The 25,016-nt window shown below is 43.1% G+C and overlaps 2 protein-coding genes across 9 annotated transcripts in view; both read left to right on the top strand.

Moving 5' to 3' along the window:
- The window catches only part of TERB1 (telomere repeat binding bouquet formation protein 1), a 46,479-nt gene extending 32,446 nt beyond the window's left edge, over positions 1-14,033 (top strand). For 2 of the 7 annotated variants that reach the window (XM_058441076.1, XM_032157560.2), the window contains 5 exons: positions 1,172-1,236; positions 1,835-1,927; positions 9,028-9,177; positions 9,475-9,540; positions 13,439-14,033. In XM_058441076.1, the coding sequence (XP_058297059.1) occupies positions 1,172-1,236; positions 1,835-1,927; positions 9,028-9,177; positions 9,475-9,540; positions 13,439-13,626 (562 nt within the window). In that variant the 3' untranslated portion in view covers positions 13,627-14,033. Of the gene's footprint in view, positions 1-1,171; positions 1,237-1,834; positions 1,928-9,027; positions 9,178-9,474; positions 9,541-11,089; positions 11,206-13,438 lie in introns of all 7 variants that reach the window. The other 5 variants (XR_009214220.1, XR_009214219.1, XR_009214221.1 and 2 more) reach the window with 5 other exon arrangements.
- A 3,252-nt stretch (positions 14,034-17,285) lies between these two features.
- DYNC1LI2 (dynein cytoplasmic 1 light intermediate chain 2) overlaps positions 17,286-25,016 on the top strand; it is a 32,269-nt gene continuing 24,538 nt past the window's right edge. Inside the window, exons 1-3 of one of the 2 annotated variants that reach the window (XM_032157557.2) lie at positions 17,286-17,438; positions 17,577-17,650; positions 19,595-19,711. In XM_032157557.2, the coding sequence (XP_032013448.1) occupies positions 17,332-17,438; positions 17,577-17,650; positions 19,595-19,711 (298 nt within the window). In that variant the 5' untranslated portion in view covers positions 17,286-17,331. The remainder of the gene's footprint in view (positions 17,439-17,576; positions 17,651-19,594; positions 19,712-25,016) is intronic. The other variant, XM_032157555.2, reaches the window with a different exon arrangement.

The following is a 25,016-nucleotide window of genomic DNA, read 5'->3' as shown; positions in this document are numbered from 1 at the left end:
GGTAAACTAAGTACGAGGAAGAAGGGTTACACCAATACCACCCCTTTTATCTGTTTCAAGACCACTCTTGATGTTAATTTTAACTTGATTGCTCAGGTATGGGAATTGGGAAGCAGTAAGATATGGTCCTGGGCCAGCCTTCTTGACCTCCATCCCAAGCTTTTCACCCATACCCTTCTTTCTCCTATAGAGTTAGCCATATTTCTTTTTTTTTTTTTTTTTTTTTTTTTTTTTTGAGAGAGAATTTCGCTCTTGTTGCCCAGGCTGGAGTGCAATGGCATGATTTCGGCTCACCGCAACCTCCGCTTCCCGGGTTCAAGTGATTCTCCTGCCTCAGCCTCCCGAGTAGCTGGGATTACAGGCATGTGCCACCACGCCCGGCTAATTTTTTGTATTTTTAGTAGAGAGGGAGTTTCTCCGTGTTGGTCAGGCTGGCCTCAAACTCCCGACCTCAGGTGATCTGCCCACCACAGCCTCCTAAAATGCTAGGATTACAGGCGTGAGCCACTGCACCCGGCTAGGGTTAGCCATATTTCTACCTCAGCCAACTTATTAATATTTTCATCTCTTTGAAATGCTTTTTTTCTCCTACGTAGTAGCTCCTACAAATATAGGTACATGGACAGATAGCTATAACTATAAAGCTACTGCAATGCCTGCTGTCTGATCTACAGTTCTTGCCTTTCTCTGTACTGCCTGTTATCATTGTGACAGTATAATCAAAACTTGTATTTATTCATCAAGGACTACAGGGTTCAAACATACAAATGTTTTGGGGGTTAGGAAGGATTTTTAAATTCAGGTCTTTAAATGATTATTGTTAGCACTTTGCCATCCTGCACCCATGTTCATTTTTGCTCCCACTGATTTTGTTCTCTCCTTTTTGCCTTCATCTCTCCTACTTCCTTCTTTATGTAATCTTTTTCTTCCATGTTTCTTCTGGCATCAGTACTATTGCCCTCTGGAGTCTTGTTTGACTCTAGCTCTAGAAACACAGCTGTAATTGTTGCAGGCCATACTTTGGCAGAATTTGGTAGATTTTGGTAGATCGTGATTCCGGGTTGCTTTTGCCCACCAAACACCGAAAATCACAACACTGCTTATAGAAACATTGGTCCACACACCAAACAGTATGTTTACTTTTAGTAATCTGGTGTCTATTTTCTTTTAGTGACCATGTTTTTAAACACCCAGTTCACATTGCCAAAAATATAAAGCAGCAGTTACCAGTAACAGGTATGATTCAAAATGTTTCTTTGGTTTTTTAATAAAACAGATATTTAGGTAACCATTATAGCTAAAAATGTACATTGGCTGGGTGCGGTGGCTCACACCTGTAATCCCAGCACTTTGGGAGGCCTAGGTGGGCAGATCACCTGAGGTCAGGAGTTCAAGACCAGTCTGGCCAACATGGTGAAACCCTGTCTCTACTAAAAATACAAAAATTAGCCAGGCGTGGTGGCGGGCACCTGTAATCCCAGCTACTCTGGAGGCTGACACAGGAGAACTGCTTCAACCCAGGAGGCGGAGGTTGCAGTGAGCCGAGATCATGCCACTGCACTCCAGCCTGGATGACAGTGAGACTCCATCTCAAAAAAAAAAAAAAAAAAAAAGTCCATTGGTATATTGGCCCTCTAAAGTACAAACCACACCTTTGACTCTTTCTGTTGTAAATGCCTTCCATTAAGATCCAGAATCTTTCTGTTTATTCCCAGCATGATTGGAGGCATAGTACTAGGCTAAGGTTTATGAAAAGCTTGATATTTAATAAATCCTTAAAATATCTGATTCTTTTCATTAATCCAAAAATCCTTCATTTTGCAATTTTTTTCAGATCCATTTACCTTATGTTCAGATATAATAAATAAAGAAGTAGTCAGTTTTCTAGCAACTTCCAGTTCCAAAATGTTGACGTATAGGTGCTCGGGTAAGTATTTTTTTAATTGCAGTTGTTTCACAGTCAAGGCCTTTTATGATATTAACTAGAATTTTTTTTTTTTTTTTTAGACGGAGTCTCACTCTGTCACCCAGGCTGGAGTGCAGTGGCGCGATCTTGGCTCACTGCACTCCCCACCTCCCGGGTTCAAGTAATTCTCGTGCCTCAGCCTCCCAAGTAGCTGGGATTACAGGTGTCCACCACCACACCTGGCTAATTTTTTTTTTTTTTTTTTTTTGTATTTTTTCGTAGAGACAGGGTTTTACCATGTTGGCCGAGCTGATCTTGAACTCCTGACCTCAAATGATCTGCCTGCCTCAGCCTCTCAAAGTGCTGGGATTACAGACATGAGCCACCACGCTTATTGTAATTAACTAGAATTTATAATAGTTCTACATGTATGATTTACTTTGTTCCCTTTGGAGAAATAATACTGTGGAATATCAAAGCATTCAAATTAATATCTTCTATCTGGGCCAGGTGAGGCAGCTGTAATCTCAACACTTTGGAAGGCGAAGGCTGGAGGATTTCTTGAGGCCAGGAGTTCAAAACCAGCATGGTCAACATAGTGAGACCTTGCCTCTATAATTAAAAACAAAGCAAAAAAAAAAAAACACCTTTTATCAGCATCAGGCTGAGCTTCCAATATTTGTATGTATGAATAAACACAGTTAGTACCTTTTTATTACTTTATTATCTTTTTGTCATAATACCATCTATAAATTTAACCTTACTGAGTAAAATAAACATTTTTTAATGTTTTCAGAGAGCCAGTTATTACTAGGTATGCATTCTGGATTATCCTGTAAACATAGGCATTAAGTTTTAAAAATACCTATTTTTATATTTATAATATGTAAATGTTTCTACTGTTTCATGTTCATTATTTGTTTTTTCTGCAGGGCTCTTGTAAATGTTCCACAATACTTATTCCATCCCTTCTCCTCCTCCTTCACACCCCGGTATTTCCTCTTTGTTCATCTTGCTGTTGTACTCTGCTCTATGGACAAAATTGAGGTTCTCTATATTCGGCTCAGAACATCATTGCTCTTCCCTCTTGGAAGAAGAGGTTATCTCTATTCTTCCAAAACTGATGTCTGGCCATAAGCTGAATCTCATATCTTTTTTTTCCTCCACATTTTAATACTAATTGCAAAATCTTTCTCTTCACTTCCATTCTATTCATTAACTCCTTTTGTTCCACCTTGAACTATGCTCATTTTTCCTCATCTTAAAAAAATACCCAATAGTTTGTTTGATTTGCTGTCCTTTCAAGTATTCATCCACTCCTCCCAACAGATGCACATATCCCATTAGAAAGTAAATATATTGGGCTGGGTGTAGTGGCTCATGTCTGTAATCCTAGCACTTTGGGAGGCCGAGGCGGGTGGATTACCTGAGCTCAGGAGTTCAAGACCAGCCTGGTCAACATGGTGAAACCCCGTCTCTACTAAAATACAAAATATTAGCTGGGCATGGCAGCATGCGCCAGTAATCCCAGCTACTCGGGAGGCTGAGACAGGAGAATTGCTTGAACCCGGGAGGCAGAGGTTGCAGTGAGCCGAGATCATGCCATTGCACTCCAGCCTTGGTGACAGAGCGAGATTCCGTCTCCAAAAAAAAAAAAAAAAGAAAGTAAATGTATTTAATAAGAATAAAGTACAAATATTTCTTTCAATTTAATTGTATTATTTTTTCAAATGGCTACTAAGTTGTTAGAACATAAATACTTACTAAGTTGTTTTGGATCTGACAGAATCATTAGGCATTTCTTTTGGCTTAGAGGTGCCATGAACCTAGAAAGTTTGGGAATCTCTGGTCAAAAGTATTCTAGGTGGCAGAGTAGATGTTCTGTAATTGCTTAGTTTGTATAAGATGGTTCTTTCCTTGTTCCTTTCTCCCCTAGTTACCATTCATTCATTCCACAAACATGGAGTGCTTAGTCCTTGGCTGGCACTGAAATCGAAGATGAATAGAACTCAGTCTTCACCTTTATCTTTCTCTTCCTGCCAGATTGCCACAAGTATTCTTCTCAAGACCTAGTCTATAGCACTTATGCAGTTCTTTCACTACATTTACTTTTGTAGCATCATCTATCATTTTATTGATGGTTTTCAAATATGTATTTTGACTTTTGTCTTCTAACGTGGGCTATAGCCTTGTTCTTTCATTTCCAGTAGTTCTCAGCACATACCCACTTCAATATCTTCTTGTTACTTTAAGCTTAATGTATCCTAAACACAATATCCGCGGCATCTTTCTTCCTTTTAAATTGGCCTCCCAACTCACTGCATTTCTGTCAGTGTTGCCACTATTTGTCTGGTCTCCCAGACTTTAAGCCTTGAATCATCCATGACTGTTCTCTCTTGTTCCGTCCCTTATTTCTAGTCTATCAAATTTTGTTCTTTTTTGCCACATAGGCCCTTTTTGTTTCATGCCTAAATTATCGCAGCAATTTTCTAGCAGTCTTTGTCTCAAGCCTCTCCAACTCCCAAGTATAATATGCATATCACTGTTAACTTATCTTCTTAATATGTGCTTTATCGTGTCATCATGCTAAAGAACCCTCAGTGCTTCTCTGTAACCCACCGAATCAACCTCTCTGCCTGGCTTTGAAAGTTGTATGGAATTTTGTCCTGCTTCCACTTGTTAAATTTTACTGTAAATTTACTCTGAATCTGCTAGAAATGTGCTATGGTTATTTCAAACTTTGCCATTTAATCAAGTACTGAATTTCTTGAGAATTATCCTAAACGTTTCCCTTATCCCAACAGCTCATTATTCATCAAACCCTGCTAATTTTACCTCAGAAATCTCTCCATTCTCCCTGCAAATGCCTTGTTTCAAAATCCTTTCATTTATTTTCTAGACTACTAAAGTAACCTCTCAACTGATCCTCTTGCCTTCAGGTGCCCTTTCTACCAGACAAATGAAATCGTATCATCTTCCTGCTTTTAATAAGTATCTCTATGTTCCTCCCTGTTGCCTTGAAGAGAGTTAAAATTCTTTGGCATGGCTTTCAAGACTTTTCTTTTTCTTGTTCCCTGCAACCCTCCCCAGCCCCACCTTTTCTCCCATACTTCTCTGTACTCTAGCCATATTAGAGTGTCCATGATTCTCTGAATACTATGCTTTTCACACTTCAGTGGTTTTGCACATCTTTATTGTACTGAAATGTCTTCATCTCAGCCAACTATCTGCGTGGCCAACTTCTAGTCCTTTAGGAATGGGCCACTAATACAATTAGGCGACAAACTGATGGAGAACTTTATAATGGATGGACATGGCTGACATTACCTGGACCTACCAATCTATCTTTTTTTAAAAAATGTTTTTCCAACTTTTATTTTAAGTTCAGGGATACATGTGCAGGATGTGCAGGTTTGTTACATAGGTAAACATGTGCCATGGTGGTTTGCTGCTGATCTATCTTAATATTTAAAAAAAAGAGGGAGTTTGTCTAACCCTATTGGCTCAAGAGGCTGCCCAATTACAATTTCTTTTTAAAAAAAGAGAGAGACAGAAAATATGTACCTCTTAATATGATACAGTAAGAAACATACAATACTACCTGCATGGAATTCTAGTAAAGACACTTGAACCTGAATCTGACCAATCATTTAGATTTAATTACTAGTTTATAGGACACACAACAACATTTTAAAGGACACAACTAGGATGCAATCAGCAAAACTTAGCCTTTGAGAAACTATAGTACAAATGACCTAGTATCTTCAGTAAGTAAATGACAAGGAAGAGAGGGGAACTGATAGATTAAAAGCACCTTGACATATGTTAACCGAATGTAAGTCAGACCCAGTGGTGCGTGTGTCTGTAGTTCCAGCTACGTGGGAGGATTGCTTGAGCCCAGGAGTTCAAGTCCAGCCTGAGCAACATAGTGAGACCCTGTCTCTTAAAAAAAAAAAAAAAAAGTAATGATGAACCTTTCCAACAACCAACTTTCAAAAGAAATTTTTGAATTGATGGGGAAAATTGAACACTAGATGTTAGATTATATTAAGCATGCTTTTTTAGGTGTCATAATAGTTTTATCTGTTTATAAAAAGGAGTCCTGGCCAGGTATGGTGGTGGCTCATGCCTGTAGCCCAGCACTTTGGGAGGCTGAGGCAGGTGGATCACTTGAGCCCAGGAATTCGAGAACAGCCTGGGCTACGTAGTGAAACCCATCTCTAAAAAAAATACAAAAATTAGCTGAGTGTGGTGTTGCATGCCTATAGTCCCAGCTACTTGGGAGGCTGAGGTGGGAGGATTGTTTGAGCCCAGGAGGTTAAGGTTGTAGTGAGCTGAGATCACGCCACTGCACTCCAGTCTGGGTGACAGAGTGAGACACTATCTCAGAAAAAAAAAAAAAAAAAGTCCTGGCTGGGTGCAGTGGCTCACATCTGTAATCCCAGCACTTTGGGAGGCTGAGGTGAGAGGATTACTTAAACCCAGGAGTTTGAGACCAGCCCTGGGAATGTAAGGAGACCCTGTGTCTACAAAAAATAAAAAATTAGCCAGGTGTGGAGCATGCCTATAGTTGTAGCTACTTAGGAGACTGAGGCTGGAGGATCACTTGAGCCCAAGAGGTCAGGGCTAAAAGTGAGCTGTGATCATACCACTGCACTCCAGCCTGGGTGACAGACCCTGTCAAAGGAAAACAAACAAACAAACAAACAAAACCAATTCCTTATCTGTTAAGGATGTATGTGAAGTATTTACAGATGAAATGATACTTTAATGTAAATTTCAGGTGTCATAATCCAGTGCATACGTGGGGACAGAGCTGACTAGGTAGAGGTATAAATAAAACATGATTAGCCACGAGTTCATAATTATTGAAGCTGGGTGATGGATATATGGGAGTTCAGTGTTTGAAATTTTACATAATAAAATGTTAAAAACAAAAAAGATGACTGAGCTTAAGGATCACTTCTTTTGGATATCTTCCCTTAACAGGGACTCTTGCTCAAAACCAGACAAACTAGATATTCCTTTTTCTTTTTTTTGAGACAGAGTCTCACTCTGTCGCCAGGCTGGCGTGCAGTGGTGCGATCTCGGCTCACTGCAATCTCTGCCTCCCGGGTTCAACGATTCTCCTGCCTCAGCCTCCCGAGTAGCTGGGATTACAGGGGCGTGCCAATACACTCAGCTAATTTTTGTGTTTTTAGTAGAGACGGGGTTTCACCATGTTGGCCAGGATGGTCTCCACCTCCTGACCTTGTGATCCGCCTGCCTAGGCCTCCCAAAGTGCTGGGATTACAGGCGTGAGCCGTCCCGCCCAGCGTTTTTTTTTTTTTTTTTTTTTAAGAGACGGTCTTATTCTGTGTAGTAGTGTGATCATGGCTCACTGCAGTCTTGAACTCCTGGTCTCAAGGGATGCTCCTGCCTCAGCCTCTTAAGTAGCTAGGACTACAAATGTGTGCCACCACACCTGGCTAATATTTTTTTTCGTAGGGACAGGATCTCACTATATTGCCCAGGATGGTCTTGAATTCTTGAGCCCAAGTGATCCTCCCACCTTGGCCTCCCAAAGTGCTGGGATTACAGGCATGAGCCACCACTCTCAACCCTAGATGCTCTTTTCTTTTCTTTCTTTTTTTTTTTTTTTGAGACAGAGTCTTGCTCTGTCACCCAGGCTTGAGTGCAGTGGTACGATCTCGGCTCACTGCAACCTCTGCCTTCCAGGTTCAAGCAATTCTTCCACCTCAGCCTCCCAAGTAGCTGGGATTACAGGCACCTGCCATCATGCACGGCTACTTTTTGTATTTTGAGTAGAGATGGGGTTTTGTCATGTTGGCCAGGCTGGTCTTGAACTCCTGACCTCAAGTGATCCGCCCACCTCAGCCTCCCAAAGTGCTGGAGTTACAGGCATGAGCCACTGCACCCAGCCTAGATGCTCTTTTTCTTTTCTTTTTTTTATTTTTATTTTTAAGATGGAGTCTCGCTCTGTTGCCCAGGTTGGAGTGCAGTCGCAATCTCAGCTCACTGTAACCTCCACCTGGCGGGTTCAAGCGATTCTCCTGCCTCAGCCTCCCAAGTAGCTGAGACTATAGGCACCCGTCACCACGCCTGGCTAATTTTTGTATTTTTAGTAGAGATAGGGTTTCGCCATATTGGCCAGGCTGGTCTCGAACTCCTGACCTTGTGATCAGCCCGCCTCAGCCTCCCAAAGTGCTGGGGTTACAGGCACGAGCCACTGCACCCAACATAGATGCTCTTTTTCTTTTTTCTTTTTCTTTTCTTTTTTTTTTTGAGATGGAGTCTTGCTCTGTTGCCCAGGTTGGAGGGTAGTCGCAATCTCAGCTCACTGCAACCTCCGCCTGGCGGGTTCAAGCGATTCTCCTGCCTCAGCCTCCCAAGTAGCTGGGACTACAGGCACCCGCTACCACGCCTGGCTAATTTTTGTATTTTTAGTAGAGACAGGGTTTCACCATATTGGCCAGGGTAGTCTCGAACTCCTGACCATGTGATCAGCCCACCTCAGCCTCCCAAAATGCTGGAATTACAGGCGTGAGCCACTGCACCTGCTCTAGATGCTCTTTTTCTTTTCTTTTCTTTCCTTTTTTTTTTTTTTTTTTTTGAGACAGAGTCTTGCTCTGTCGCCCAGGCTGGAGTGCAGTGGCACAATCTCAGCTCACTGCAACCTCCACCTCCTGGATTCAAGTGATTCTCCTGCCCCAGCCTCCCGAGCAGTTGGGACTATAGGCACCCATCACCACGCCTGGCTAATTTTTGTATTTTTAGTAGAGATAGGGTTTTCACCATATTGGCCAGGCTGGTCTCGAACTCCTGACCTCGTGATCCACCCACCTTGGCCTCCCAAAGTGCTGGGATTACAGGCATGAGCCACCATGCCCGGCCTAGATGCTCTTTTTCTAAAGCACCATAACTGTTCATACCTCCCTCCCAGCACTTATTCCACTCTGTTGTATTTGTTGTCTTTACTCCCTCACATGATTTTGAGCTTCTTGAGGTATTTATAGTTCCTGATTTTACTTCAGTTACCATCATATAGATATTTACTTTCATAGATTTGTTACTAGATATTTTGTGACATCTACACATAACTTTAATTTGTTTTCTTTTAGGTTGCATAGCAGTAGAAAAATCCCTGAATAGCCGAAACTTTAGCAAGCTCTTGCACTCTTGCCCATACCAATGTGATCGTCACAAAGTCATTGTGGAAGCTGAAGACAGATATAAAAGTGAACTAAGGAAATCACTTATCTGTAACAAAAGTAATTAATTCAGGAACTTTAAAATTGTAATTATGGCTATACCTTCTGAACTATTATCTAAAGCATTAAATATATTAAAAACTAGAGAGTAAAATAATCTTAAAAAGAAAATCTGTCTCTAAGCAACCAGTAATTCAAGATGTACCCAGGGAGTAGTCTTAGACTGTTGGTTTAAAAATTCTTCCTAATCTATCTAAGTATTCCCACTAGACGGGGGAATAAAGGAAATATACTAATGGAATTGATATGCTATTACTCGGGACGCTAAATGTGCTAAATGTTTTCCATATTTTTCAGAAATTCTGCTGACCCCACGTAGAAGACAACAACTCAGTAATGAATCTACTACCCCTGGAGGAATAAGTGAATATTTTTAATTTAATTTTTTTTTTTTTTCTTGAGACAGGGTCTGGCTCTGTTATCCAGGCTGGAGTGCAGTGGAGCAATTTCGGCTCACTGCAGCCTCCGCCTCCCAGGTTCAAGTGATTCTCCTGCCTCAGCCTCCTGAGTAGCTGGGATTACAGACATGTGCCACCACACCCTGCTAGTTTTTGTATTTTTAGTAGAGATGGGGTTTCACCATGTTGGCCAGGCTGGTCTCAAACTCCTGACCTCAAGTGATCCGCCCGCCTTGGCCTCCCAAAGTGCTGGGATTTCAGGCATGAGCCATTGCACCTGGCTGAATATATTTAATTTTTAAATGAACTTAAATTTCATATATTCCTAAGAAAGAAGAGAACAGCTGAGTTGTTCTCAGTCTCATTATTAATGGATCTTAAATGATAAACCTTGCCTCTGATGAGGGTAAGACCTTCTAATAAAAGAGACTTTCGTCTTCCCTTCATGTTGCTTGCTCACTCATTGCCTGCCAGCAGGGGAAGGAGCAGGAGGAAACTAACATTTATTAAGCACCTGCTAGGTGTTAGGTGTTGTATAGATATTATTTCCTTTAATTCCTGTAGTAATATTGTAAGTTAGATATTAATTTGCTCCTATTGTAAGGCATAATTATTAATAGTTGGTAAGTGGCAGAACTTAGATTCAAAAAGCCATTCTCCAGAAGCCCTTGTTCTATCCTCACATTTCTATTCTAAGGACAAAATTATTATGCACAAGTGCTTCAGAGAGACTTTGCGGAGGTTTTTGTTCATAACTATAGTGCTTGAAACAATAAAAATTGAAGAGACAAATAGTATAAACCTTAAAACTCTGCTTAAAAAATAAAAATGCCTCTTAAACAATTAGTTAATTTATGGGAATTGTTATTTAACTATAGGGTTAACATTTCACATTGATCACCATCTCCGATGTATCAGAAACTTAAATAACATCATCATTTTCTTTTATTCGTACGGAGTTAATACCTGCAGACTAAAATAGGTTGGATATATTAATTAGTAACATCTATAGAGCCACTCTGTTATTTAGACATTTGGACGTCATACATTCAAGAAGCATTTTGCCACATATATTTATTTGGCTATTTTCACTGCCAAAACTTTCAAGGAAATTTCAAATTTGCTTTTTATATCTGAGTCTTTTTCTAGATTAAAAGTTCTGCATGCAAATTATAATTAAGTATAGTACCACTACAGATGAGCCCACTTTCTGAAGTAATGTTTTCTATAGTAATTGTTAGAAAATGGGTGTTTTTTCATAGAAACATCATGCACTTGGAGATCTTGTTCTTGACAAGGGCTTGGCATCAAATTAATAATAAGTGTTTTTCAGCAACATGTCTTCAAAGCAAGTACATAACAATGAAAAATACGCTGTAATCTATTTGCATATTAAAATAATTTGCAGAACTTCATGAAATGTGCATAATAATGGTTATACAATGATTATATACAGGGGTCCTATATACTGTTAAGTGACATTGAGTTCAGAAAAACATACTTTTTTTTTGTAGGTAAGACTTGCTTTGGCTAAAACCAAATAATCTGGCCTACTTTTTAGAATTTAGAAAGGAACCTTGAGAAAGTAGTGATTCTTACATCTCTTTCACAAGCCGGCCAGGAATATTTGGTATGTTGCCATTTTTTCCCCCCTCTTGATAAACTTAACCTTTTTTTAGGATACTCACCACCATTCATTTAATTATACTTTATACTCAAATGTGAGCGCATTCTGAGAAGGGACCACTGTCCTAAGCATTTACAGATTTCCGCAAGGCTCTATTTCAGGATGGATTGGTGTTTTGAGAGGGCTTGAAAAATAAAAGAGTCCTTAGAATTAAGCCCTCTTGCCCATTTTCCCTTGCTCTTCCCTAATACCTAATATTAAGAGGAGCACTAAAGAAGTCACAGAGTGGGGAGCTTGGGGTGTAGAGAGCTGCTTCCTTCTTCCAGGCTGCTCAGTACTCTGCTGTAGGAATCTTTGAGGATTTGGGCACAGATATTATGTATAAAAGTCAGGGAGATGGCAGCCACAATGGAAAAGTGGGGCTTTACATATCAACTCCAGGGCTCAATATCCTGAAAGTTATAGTAACCAATCTAGTCCTGATTATTATGGGTTCAAATCATTTAGCAAGGGGAGTTGAAACCTATTTCTTGGATAGCCACAGTTTTCCAGTACACCCAAAATGAAGGAATAATTTCATTGATAAGTTTTGAGATAGTTTTACCAATAATTTTTTTCTCTCAACAAGTATTTATTGACTACCTACTGTTCTAAGCACTGGGGATACAATGGTGAATAAAATAGATCAAAATTGCTGCCCTCATGGAGCTTACATTCTAAATAATACTATTAAGTAATAATCAGACATTATTTACACTGATATCTCAACCTTCTGCTGGGAAGATTTTTTCATCTGTTTTAAAAGGTCTGAACTGTGGCTCTTAGAGGTAAACAAATGGCTGTCTTGGCCTGCAAGGGCAAGATTTTCTAAGGGTGACCCAGGACAACTGCACCCAGTACTACGAAAGTAAATAACAGCCTCAAGTGGAAATACAAAAAACTTCTCCTCACCAGCATCTACCCACAATGATAACATGAGATAATAATGAATGAAAAAGTTTAAAGAAAACTATTTCCTAGTAATCATCACCAGAAAATATTTGTTTACAGATACCAACTGTATATTCTTTCTTTATAGAAAGTATCCCTTAAAAACCAAAGTTAAAAACTTCCTTCCCCATTGTGCAGGCTATATTTTGAGTTTTGATCTAACTGACCACGTGTTTTTAAAAGCAAATTTCAAAAGACCCTTATTCTTTTTTTTTTTTTTTTTTTGAAACGGAGTGTCGCTCTGTCGCCCAGGCTGGAGTGCAGTGGTGCGACCTCGGCTCACTGCAGGCTCCGCCTCCCAGGTGCACGCCATTCTCCTGCCTCAGCCTCTCCGAGTAGCTGGGACTACAGGCGCCCGCCACCACGCCCAGCTAATTTTTTGTATTTTTAGTAGAGACGGGGTTTCATCGTGGTCTCGATCTCCTGACCTCGTGATCCGCCCGCCTCGGCCTCCCAAAGTGCTGGGATTACAAGCGTGAGCCACCGTGCCTGGCCAACCCTTATTCTTAAAAATATTATCAAACCTAATATTTAACAAGTGTTGATATTCTTTTCTATTCTATCAAGTTATGGAGCCCTTTGGGAAGACTGTATCTGTAAGATACGTAAGCTGTTTTTATTTTTATTTATTTATTTTGAGACAGAGTCTTGCTCTGTCACCCAGGCTGTAGTGCAGTGGTGTGATCTCAGCTCACTGCAACCTCTGCCTCCCGAGTTTAAGCAATTCTTGTGCCTCAGCCCCCCGAGAAGCTGGGACTACAGTCATGTGCCACAATGCCTGGCTACTTTTTGTATTTTTGGTAGAGAGAGGGTTTTGCCACATTGACCAGGCTGGTCTCGAATTTCTGACCTCAAGTAATCCACCTGCCTCAGCCTCCCAAAATGCTGGGATTATAGGCGTGAGCCACCGTGCCTGGCTGGTAAGATGTTTGTTAACTGTCCTCAGGAATGTTGAATTAACAATCAAATGTTTATAAACTTTTGTTTCTTGATTGAAAGATGTTGTATTACTACTGTCAATTAAGTTATAATTACTGAAGAAGTCACAGTGATAGCAACTAGCTTAATATTAGGCACTCAGGTTTTTAAAATTGAAGTGGGTTTCCACATGATGAGAAGCCCTGGCATTTCTCACTCTATAGTTTATATCTTTAGGTGTAAGTTAAGCATATCCAAATAAGCACTTATTTGCATCTCAGGACCTTTGTTCAGCAAATACTAATATATTCTACAATTCTAATTACAGAAAAAAGAAGAATTCGCAAAAACTTTACTGAAGCAGAAGTAAATTACCTTTTCAATGGAGTTAAGAAAATGGGAAATCACTGGAATTCAATTTTGTGGTCTTTCCCCTTTCAGCAAGGACGGAAGGCTGTGGACCTTGCTCACAAATACCACAAGCTGACCAAACGCCCCACATGTGCAGCTTCTTGATTGAAAGAAGACTGTCAGTTTTTAGTTTGGATTCTTAAAATACAGGGCCTTGAAAGATACATTTAAAGCATTTTTCTAAACTCTCATGAGAAGGAATGTGGAAATGAGGATACAGTTTTCATTAAACAGTTTTTGTGATGCTGAAACTCATCAAATTACAATGATTTATAAAGCAAATATATCTTCAGTGTACAGATTAGTAAGAAAATTCCTTCATAAAATCAAACATTTGTTTAGGAATATGCTTTTATTTTTCCTTAAGCTTAAAGGACACAGAGAAAAGAATTAGCCTTTGAATGTTATTTGACATTATATTGTCATAAATACTATGTGAGACATTTGGATTTTAGTATTTTTATATGGTACAAAAGTCCCTCCCCAGAATTCAGAAAGAATAGTTCCCCAAGCTATTTTTTTTTTTTTTTTTTTTTTTTTTTTTTTTTTTTTTTTTTTTTTTTGAGACGGAGTCTCGCTCTGTCGCCCAGGCTGGAGTGCAGTGGCGCAATCTCGGCTCACTGCAAGCTCCGCCTCCCGGGTTCACGCCATTCTCCTGCCTCAGCCTCTCCGAGTAGCTGGGACTACAGGCGCCCGCCAACACGCCCGGCTAATTTTTTGTATTTTTAGTAGAGACGGGGTTTCACCGTGGTCTCGATCTCCTGACCTCGTGATCCACCCGCCTCGGCCTCCCAAAGTGCTGGGATTACAAGCGTGAGCCACCGCGCCCGGCCTCCCCAAGCTATTTAACTAAGGTTCCCACACACTAAATCAATATTTGACATTTTGTTAATTAAAATGTTTCTTTGGCTGTGGTGGTGGCCCATATTTGTAATCCTAGCACTTCGGGAGGCCAATGTGGGAGGATCACTTGAGGCAAGGAGTTTGAGACCAGCCTGGGCAACATAGTGAGACCCCTATCTTTACAAAAAAATTTAAAAATTAGCTGGATGTGGTGGCATGCCCCCGTGGTCCTAGCTACTTGTGAGGCTGAGGTGGGAGGATCGCTTGAGCCCAGGAGTTCAAGGTTGTAGTTAGTTATGAGTGTTTCACTGTACTGTAGCCTGGATGAGTGCAAAACCCTATCTCTTAAAAAAGTTTCCTCCTCTTTTGTTTACTGTAGTATCCTAGAGGAAAAAAAAAAAAAAAAGTTTCTTCTTCTAAAGACTAATTATACAGTTGCTTTGAATACTCCCACATTGTATAGTCAGGTTCACTTCTTTTTGGTGTATGTTTATTTGCTTTAGCTTTTCAGAAATGTCTACACTTTCCTCTCTTCTCCCTCTGTATCTTTATCCTTCATATTGATGAGCCCTAGTTACTTCATGTTGCAGCAGAACAATGTCTTGTCCCCTTATGAGTTTAGTCACTGACCACTGGATACCTCTGTCTTTGCAAAATGTGTCCAGAAATGTCACCCTAAGAAATCCAGTCTGACTGGCATGGGGGGCTAGCTTCTTTGTTAGCATCAGTGAGGTTTTATGGGTTCTACCCTAAGATGTTTCTTGGCATTCTACATGACCAACTCTTAGATTATAGTTAATACAGTAATGACATTTAGATTATAATTTTTATTTCAAATAATTTCCTATCCTATTCCTATGCATTTTTAAATTCAATTTTACTTTATTTGACAGAGTCTTACTCTGTCGCCCAGGCTAGAGTGCAGTGGTGTGATCTCACTGCAGCCTCTGTCTCCTGGGTTCAAGCAATTATCGTGCTTCAGCCTCCCAGGTAGCTGGGATTACAGGTGCATGCCACCATTCCTGGCTAATTTTTTTTTTTTTTTTTTTTGTATTTTTAGTAGAGATGGGGTTTGGCCATCTTGGCCAGGCTGGTCTGGAACTCCTGACCTCAAGTGATCCGCCAGCCTCAGCCTCCCAAAGTGCCGGGATTACAGGTGTGAGCCACCGTACCTGGCCTTCCTATGCTTTTTTGTTAAACTCTTCCACAGGACTTTAATAGTTCCTGCTAATTCAACCTGTTAAGATTTAGTCTCTGCTCAGTTTGTCATGCAGTAGATAAGGCAACCCTTCCTGCTTCAGGTCATCCACAACTTCCATGACTGCTGCTGTATTCTTATCCAAGTCACTGATGGCACCCTGAATTTGCTGGCCAGGGCAGGAGGTTTGGGCAGGCCCCTAGCAGCCTCATCTGCTGGTCCCTCTTCATCAGCCACCTCTGGGCTAGTCTTTAATAGCCTCAATGCTATCATCCAGCATTGATTTCACTTTCGCATCGAAGACGTGAATTGTCAAATGCCCTTTTGAAATCTGCATTTGCTATATCTGCAGCATCCGCCTACCTGGTACTCCTGCAAAAAAGAAAGATACTGTGCAAATCTGGTACTCTCTTTTCCTTTAATGTTTAATCACAAAATTTCACTTAGTGCTGATTAAGCTCACTGGCCTGTAATTTTCAACTCCATCTTCTGTCCTGTGAAAATTCAGCACTGCTTGCCCTTTTAGGACTTCTGGCACTTTGCCAGATTTTCCCAGATTACCAAGGGAGGAACTCAGTGGGTTTTCACTCTCGTCTTGTTTAAACCTTACATCCAGTTTGGCAGATGATATGCCCATTTGTTTTATCCCGTAATTCATGCTGCCAGATTTTTTGGCATCAGGATCACAATCCTACTCATCTGAAACCTACTTAGGTGGTGCTTTTCTGCCACATTCCACTTCCTTGTGATATTTAGAAATGTCTTGTTAGCCTGTTTCCATAGAGAATGGCAAGAGCCCTCAAGTAGAGGCCACACCTAAAATTAAGCTTGAAAGTGGAATGTTTTTCCTTCGGTTACTCTCCGCTCTTTCCCTTTTCCATCCCCTTCCCTTTTGTTTTCCTCCCCGCTCTGCACTTGCCAGCTGGCCCCCAAGGAAATTAAGGGCTCCTCTTCTGGTGTGAAATGCTGGCTCCCTGAAAACATCATTTTAAAAAGCATGTTAATAAAGCAAAGCCAAGTGTATTATGCACTGCGGTCAAGAGCACTGCCTCACAGTCTTTAGTCTTCGGAGGAGGGGGAAAAGCAGGATATTTATGAGGATTCTGGGGTCTTCCTTAAGGCTAGTCTTTCAATGCAGGGCTTGAGTAGGGTTAGGCCAAGTTCATGATACAATGGTCCAAGGTTGGGGAAAAAATTAGAAGTACCGAATGTTATCTTCCAGCCTTGGGTCCTTAGGTGGGTTTCTTAAATATTTTGAGCTTCAGGTTCCTCATCTGTGAAAGAGTTAGGTAAGATTCAGTGAGATAATGTGTGACTCTGGCACATAGTGAGCTCTAGATAAATGGCGCTTTTGTGTCCATCAGTCTCATTCCCAAAGCCTAGGCTTTCGGGTCGGTCATCCGGCTGCCCGACCCGCGACGGCACAGGGGAATCGGCGAGCGTGGCGGGGCGCTGCGCTGCGCCCCTCAGCCGGCAGAGGCCGCCAGCCCGCCCTCGGTCCGGACGGTGCCCGCGCCTGCCACTGCCTCCCCGCGCATGGCTGCCCCGGCGGCTGCCTGACCGCCGCCCGCCACCTCGGCGGCCTCGCAACCCGTGGGAGCCCGTGGCCATCGCAAACCTAGAGGACACGTTGGGCGGCGCAGTCGCCGCGGCAAGGTCGGCGGGCGGAGCGGCGCGGGGGACGGCGAGCGGGGGACGGCCCGGCCGGGGTCCTCGCGGGTCCTCGGCGGGCCCGGGGGAGGGCCCTCTTTGTGGCTGCAGTTGGCAAGATGGCGCCGGTGGGGGTGGAGAAGAAGATGCTGCTAGGTCCCAACGGGCCCGCGGTGGCGGCCGCCGGCGACCTGACCAGTGAGGAGGAGGAAGGCCAGAGCCTATGGTGAGGACGCGGGCGATCGGGCCGGGCCGTGGGGGGCGCGACCTCTGGGCCGGACCGTCGGACACAGTGAGGGGCCGTCGCGAGCCGGGCCATCCCAGCCCGGCCCGGGGTTGACCACTCTTGCCATTGTCGCCACAGGTCCTCCATTCTGAGCGAAGTGTCCACCCGCGCCAGGTCCAAGCTGCCGTCCGGCAAGAACATCCTGGTCTTCGGTGAGCGCCGGCGGCGGGGCGTTGCCCCAGGTCGCTGGGGTGGGCGAGGCGGGCGCCCCTCCCACAGGTCCCCGCCTTCCCCTTTCCAGCCGCCTGCCCGCAGCCTGGCGGGAAAGGGACCGTCGGCCCTGGCAGGGCAGCTGGAGAGTGGCCAAGCCTCCCGCGCCTGAGGGTGGGATGTTGCCCTCTTTGGAGAGGCTAGTGGTGCTCTGGGGTTGTCGGCACATCGTTTCAGTCACTTGGCCTTCTGTGCCTTCATAGCCTCGACGGTTACCAAATTGAGGTCGTGGAGAGGGGAGCTAGTAGATGAGGTTAGGTGGAGAAGGTGGGAGAACGAGGTGACCTGGGCTCGGAGCTGTGGGGAAATGACCACGGGAGACTTCTTTGAGCCTCATCAGTAGTGCATAGTCCGAGGTTTTAGGGACTTTGCAGAGGACAGTCAGCACTGGGGACGTTTCCTGCATTATGCCAGCCCTCACTGCTAGGTTACCTGAGTCAGGTCCCTTACTCCCTCTGGCCTCACTCTCCTCAAGTGAGGGAGTTTGGGTACATTCACACAGCAAGTCCATTTGTTGCTTGGGACTTGTGGGCTGGGCACTGGCTCAGCATAGGCGACTCTTAAACACTATAGAAGAATCTCAGTCTGGTGGAAGATAGATGTATTGGTGATTGCATTGCACCATGCCGATTATTGTGGAAGCATTACACTGCTTAGAGCTGTTGAAGGAGGATGATTTGGGGGTTGAGTATTTTGCAGAAAAGTGTCAGTATGCAGGGACACAGATGACAAGAGGGTGTGGGGTTTGGAAACTGCTAGAAGCACCTTGTGGTTGGTGGCTGCTAAGGTAAGTTGGGGGCAGATTGTGGGAAGGCTGAAGAGTTAGTGCTGTTTCCTGAAGTTCTCTGATTTTCAAAGGCCTTTTGTCTCACCTCCATCCCCCAATTCTCATGGGAATCACTGCCTTGGTAGTTTTCCTACTGTTAGAAGAAAATGTGTGACCTTCCTCAGGAATTGACTGTGGTAGGTAATACTGGACCCTTAGAGATTTTCAAGAAGTGGGGGATCGGATCACCAGATCTGAGTTTTAGAAAGAACACTGCCTGCAGAGGGACAGTAGCTCAAAATGAGCAGATACTAAAGTCAGGCTGACAGGTACTCACCGTGGTCTGGATGCAGAGGGCCTGAATAAGGTAGAGGCATTGGAGATGGAGAGGAGGTCTTTGATCTTGGACTGACTGACTGCCTTTCAATTCTCATGTTGTGTAATTCCATATTATTAAATGCCAGAAGTGCCTAGTAATGTTTGGCGATAGTTCTCCTTGGTGTTTAAGGATCGGGGAGAGGGGGTGTTGTTTGGGTGGAGGGAGATGAAGAAGTGCTTAATAATTAACTGAGATTGTACTAAAGAGTTTTGCTAGGTCTATAATTATTTTCGTCAGTTTCTTAGCCTTCAGAATGTTTGTGAAGGAGATGTACTAAAATCAAAAGTGAATAACTTCCAGTCTTCACCATCGTGAAGCAGGATCAGACTTTTTTTTAGTTCACAGTACCTGGACTTTTAGGCTAATTGTATCATATTTTGAAGATTTCTTGTTTTTCTTGTGGTGAAAGTTTGTCTTGTGAGAAACTAACCCTACTTTTTACTTTCACTTCTCCAAATGCATGTCTTATAAATTATAGATAGGGCCTGTGGACTTGCCTCATTATTTCCCTTGTGAAGTAAGGATAACTGCAGTAGAATGTCATTTTAGATCTTGGAATTTGCTGCCTTTACTACTCTCTCCTCCCCACCCTCCCAACCACTTTGTTTATGAAAGCAGGTGAGACTTCAACAGCAGACTTTGCATGAAATTCTTAGTTGCTCCTTGTCATGTGAGTGTCACGCCTCCCCATCCTTGCCCGGAATAAACAGTACACCTTTGTCTTGCAAACATCCTTTGTAGGTGAAGATGGTTCTGGTAAAACAACCCTCATGACTAAACTACAAGGAGCTGAGCATGGCAAAAAAGGAAGAGGCCTAGAATATCTCTACCTCAGCGTCCATGATGAGGACCGAGATGGTGAGTGAAGCATTGATCCCATGGTAAGGGGGTGTATGCAGGACTCTGACTGCTTCCTTGGGTGCAGTTCCTGCAACATGGCCAGGCATTCTCAGTTTTCTGTTTGGTTCTCAGAGAGTTAATCACAGAATAGATGAAGTATGTATCTTTTGCAGCACTTAACCCCCTTTATAGAGTATGTTAGCAAAATTGGGGAATGGGACACTTAGCTGTTGCTCTGGCTAGCCTGCCTTTAAAAAGAGATACTGAAGATAAATTTTTACTTACCCATAAAGGTGATAAGAAAGATTTTTTAAAGCTTTGGAGTTTTATATGAGAGAAATGCTTGGCTGTCCTGGGGACCATTGTTACTCTGCCTGGTTCTAGTAGAGAATCCAAAGTTGGTGTGGTTTAGAGTGTAACAATTTAACATATGTTAATAGGAGAGTTTCCTGAATCTCTTTGTGACAGTTTAGAAATGGTAATTTCTGCTGGATTTGGTGACTCCTGCCGTAATCGCAGCTACTCAGGAGGCTGAGGTGGGAGGATCACTTGAGGCCAGGAGTTGGGGACTGCAGTGAGCTGTGTTATACACTCAAGCCTGGGTGTGACAGAGCGAGGCCGTCTCTGTTTTTTAAAAAAGAATGAAAGAAATGCCCATTTTCTGTGTTTCTTCTGGTAGAGGAGTAGATGCTCAGAGGTGGTAATATTCTTTAATTCCTCATCTTTAAAACGTGAGTAGTAATAGTTTGTGCTTAGGATGATTAAAAGCACATGATAAACACTCTCAAAAGGATTACATATAATTTTAAAATGTTTTCTTACAAGTGTAATTGTGAGTTGGAGTAATGGTTTTGGATTACAACTGCTCAGTAATGCCTCCTTTATAATCTTTTGGTTTTATGTTAGATCTTTTTTTTTTTTTTTTTTTTTGAGACAGGGTTTTACTCTGTCACCCGGGCTGGAGTACAGTGGCTCAGTCTCGGCTCATTGCAACCTGTGCCTCTCAGCCTCGGGTCATCCTTCCACCTCAGCCTCCTAAGTAGCTGGGACCATAGATGTGTGCCACCATACCCGGCTAATTTTTGTACAGATGGGGTTTCACTATGTTGGTCAGGCTGGTCTCGAACTCGTGAGCTCAAGCAGCCCACTTGCCTCAGCCTCTCAAAGTGCTGGGATTACAGGCATGAACCACTGCGCCCAGCCTATGTTAGATCTTTTCAATGATTCGAAAATAAATAACCATTGGTACCTAGGTTGGTTGGTTGGTTGATTTTTTTGGTAGAAAAGTTATCTGTATAACCTAAAGATGAAGTGTATTCACTAAATTACTTTCTTTAGGGCGGGCGTGGTGGCTGACGTCTGTAATCCTAGCACTTCGGGGAGGCTGAGGCGGGTGGATCACTTGGGATCAGGAGTTCAAGACCAGCCTGGTCAACTGGGTGAAACCCCATCTCCACTAACAATACAAAACATAAGCCAGGTGTGGTGGTGCATGCCTGTAGCCCCAGCTACTCTGGAGGCTGAGGCATGAAAATCGCTTGAACCCAGGAGGTGGAGGTTGCAGTGAGCCGAGATTGCCCCACTGCACTCCAGCCTAGGCGATAAAGCGAGACTCCATATTAAAAAAAAAATTACTTTCTTTATATTTGCCTTTACTCATTTAAACAGTAAAGATTATGATGTATGGGCGATTATATAATGAAGGCTGATCCTACCACCTCTAGTCCCCCATTTCCTTATTGCTAAAATGACAAAGTTGAACCAAGGTCCTTTCCAGCACCGTAATTCTACCATCTCCAAGAGCTGTTTAGTAGAGGGCATGGGTGGCTGGGTGCGGTGGCTCACACCTGTAATCCCAACACTTTAGGAGGCTGAGGCAGGCAGATCACCTGAGGTCCCTTTGAGACCAGCCTGGCCAATGTGGTAAAACCCCATTTCTACTAAAAATACAAAAATTAGCAGGCATGGTGGCGCATGCCTGTAATCCCAGCTACCCAGGAGGCTGAGGCAGGAGAACCGCTTCAACCTGGGAGGTTGCAGTGACTGAGATCGTGCCACTACACTCCAGCCTGGGCAACGGAGTGAGACTCCGTCTCAAAAAAAAAAAAAACTGTCGAGGGCATGGGTAAGAGTCTCTTGTGTAAGAAGGACAGAGGCATTTGGGTACTCATCTAGGCCCACTGGAGTCTACATACAGGGCTGCTGAGCCTGGCCAGAGGATCTCACATGTCTTGAGTCTTTTGCTTCCTGTCTTTTTTGGACAGCATGGTTACTGTGGAAAGAGCTGTGGCTTTGGAGCCAGACAGAACTGGTTCAGAATGCCATGCCTGTAGTCAGTAGTTGTGTGGCTTTGGGTAACTAACTTAACCACTCTGTACTTGAGTTGTCTCATTTGTAGAATGGGGTAATGGTGCCTATACAAAATGATACAGGGTGTATCAGGTGTAACAGTGCTTGAGACATGGTGATAGCTCTAGTACCCTTTTTTTTCTTTTGGAAGTGTAAAACATGATGTAGATAATCTGTGAATCTCTATAGCCCCTTCTGCTTCAAGATACCCTAAGCATATTTCATGCCAGAGCATCGTGTTGACCACATTTATTTGCCTTTAAGTATATTTTAACTTATGTACCAATTTTTTTAAAGTTACCTTAAAAACTTCTTGGTCTCTGCATTTGTTGGGTTTTTTTAGGCCACCCACTTGCAAGTTCCTGTTTGATGGAAGAATTGCCCTTATCTGTTGTTAATGGTACATTTTCCAGCCCTAGTCTTTCTTATTGTGTGGTGTGATTGAGTTATAAATATACACTTTGCAAGCAGTTACCCAGGTAGAGAAAATAGTCTCTGGCTTGTACCTAGTTTGTGGTAGGATGTGACATGTCAAAGGACCTCTGCCTTCAGGTTTGGGGGCATCTGTTTAATGCTACACGTGGTGTGATCTCCAAGCACATGGGTGAGTTATGTGTAGTGGGCAGTGGGGAGAGAGGCTGAAAAAAGGAACCATGCCTGTGGATGGGTAGGCATTAAAACCCACAGACTTTGGGTACAGAGCAGTATTTTTGAGGACATTCACAGAACCCAAACTAAAGCCACTAAAATAGAATTTGAAAGTATTGCTAGATTTAGATACTTTATACTGTTGACACAAAGTCATGAATATAAATTTTTTTATAGCATGTTAATTGCTTATACGGCCGGGCGCGGTGGCTCACGCTTGTAATCCCAGCACTTTGGGAGGCCGAGGCGGGCGGATCACGAGGTCAGGAGATCGAGACCACGGTGAAACCCCGTCCCTACTAAAAATACAAAAAATTAGCCGGGCGTGGTGGCGGGCGCCTGTAGTCCCAGCTACTCGGAGAGGCTGAGGCAGGAGAATGGCGTGAACCTGGGAGGCAGAGCTTGCAGTGAGCCGAGATCGCGCCACTGCACTCCAGCCTGGGCGACAGAGCGAGACTCCGTCTCAAAAAAAAAAAAAAAAAAAAAGAAAAAAAAAAAATTGCTTATACAAAAAAGGTAGTTAATAGAAGATAGGTTTTTGTTTTAAGTATATTTTTCTAAAAGAGGAAGATTGGGTTTTGTTTGTTTTGTTTTCTTTATTTTTTTCTTTTTTTGAGACAGGATCTGGCTCTGTCATCTAGGCTGGAGTACAGTGGCGTTATCTTGGCTCCCTGCAGCCTCCACCTCCCGAGCTCAAGCAATCCTCCCTCCTCAGCCTCCTGAGTAGCTGGGACTACAGGCACATGCCACCAAGCCTGGCTAATTTTTGTATCTTTTGTAGAGATGGGGTTTTGCTGTGTTGCCCAGGCTGGTCCTGAACTCCTGAGCTCAAGTGATCCATCCACCTTAGCCTCCCAAAGTGCTGGGATTACAGGCGTGAGCCACCCGCGCCCTGCTGGTTTTAAAGTATATTTTGGAATTATGTTGAAAAAGAAGCTAATAGGCCAGGTGTGGTGGCTCACGCCTGTAATCCCAGCACTTTGTGAGGCTGAGGTGGGCGGATCCCTTGAGCCCAGGAGTTCGGGACCAGCCTGGACAACGTGGTGAAACCCCATTTCTACTAAAAATACAAAAATCAGCCAGTATGGTGGCACACAACTGTAATCCCAGCCACTCAAGAGCCTGAGGCATGAGGATCGCCTGAACCTGGGAGGCGTGGGCTGCAGTGAGCTACACCAGTCTAGGCACACCCCTACACCACACCACTACACTCCAGTCTAGGCAACAAAGCAAAACTCATCACAAGAAGAAAAAGTATTAATAGTTAATAAAATATTTTTGATGATAGTTCTCAAGGTACTTTTATAGAAAATAGTTCTGCCGGGCACGGTGTCTTGTGCCTGTAATCCTAACAAGGCTGAGGCGGGCAGATCACCACAGGTCAGGAGTTCGAGACTAGCCCAGCCAACATGGTGAAACCTGGTCTCTACTAAAAATGCAAAAATTAGCTGGGCGTAGTGGTGCACTCCTGTAATCCCAGCTACTCAGTAGCTGAGGCAGGAGAATCAAAGCCTCAGAGTAGGAGATTGCAATGAGTTGAGCTTGCACCACTGCATTGCAACCTGGGTGACAGACGGAGACTCCATCTCAAAAAATAAAAATAAATAAAAAATAGTTCTCAAAGATAACTGAAAATTTCTAAAAATATATTATAAATTTGGCCGGGCGTGGTGATTCATGCCTATAATCCCAGCACTTTGGGAGGCTGAGGCGGGCAGATCGCTTGAGGTCAGGAGTTCGAGACCAGCCTGGCCAACGTGGTGAAACCCCATCTGTACTAAAAATACAAAAATTAGCCAGGCGTAGTGGCACATGCCTGTAGTCCCAGCTACTTGGGAGGCTGAGGCAGGAGAATCGCTTGAACCTGGGCGGCAGGGAGGGGTGGCGGCGGTTGCAGTGAGCCAATATCGTGCCACTACACTCCAGCCTGGGTGATAGAGTGAGACTCCATCTCAAATAAATGAATCAATTTGGAGAATTGTCTTCGGTAGTTAGATCATCCTGGTATTCATTTGGAACCACGTTTCATTAAATCTTAGCACTTGCACATTTGTGTGAATATATTTTAATAGAAAACAAAAAATATATACAAAGTAGAGAGTGGTATCATGAGCCACAGTGTACTTGTCACCTTGCTTCAACAATTACCAGTTCTGGCTGGGTGCACTGGCTCAGGCCTATAATCCCAGCACTTTAGAAGGCTGAGGCAGGAGCATTGCTTGAGCCTAGGAGTTCGAGACCAGCTTGGGCAATATCAGGAAACCCTAATCTCTACAAAAAATTTAAAAATTAGCTGGGCATGGTGGCTTGTGCATGTAGTCCTAGC

This window comes from Hylobates moloch, unplaced genomic scaffold (assembly GCF_009828535.3).
Source record: "Hylobates moloch isolate HMO894 unplaced genomic scaffold, HMol_V3 SCAFFOLD_6, whole genome shotgun sequence".
Classification (NCBI taxonomy): domain Eukaryota; kingdom Metazoa; phylum Chordata; class Mammalia; order Primates; family Hylobatidae; genus Hylobates; species Hylobates moloch.
The sequence above is the reverse complement of the archived record's forward strand: the minus strand, read 5'-3'. Positions and strand labels throughout refer to the sequence as shown.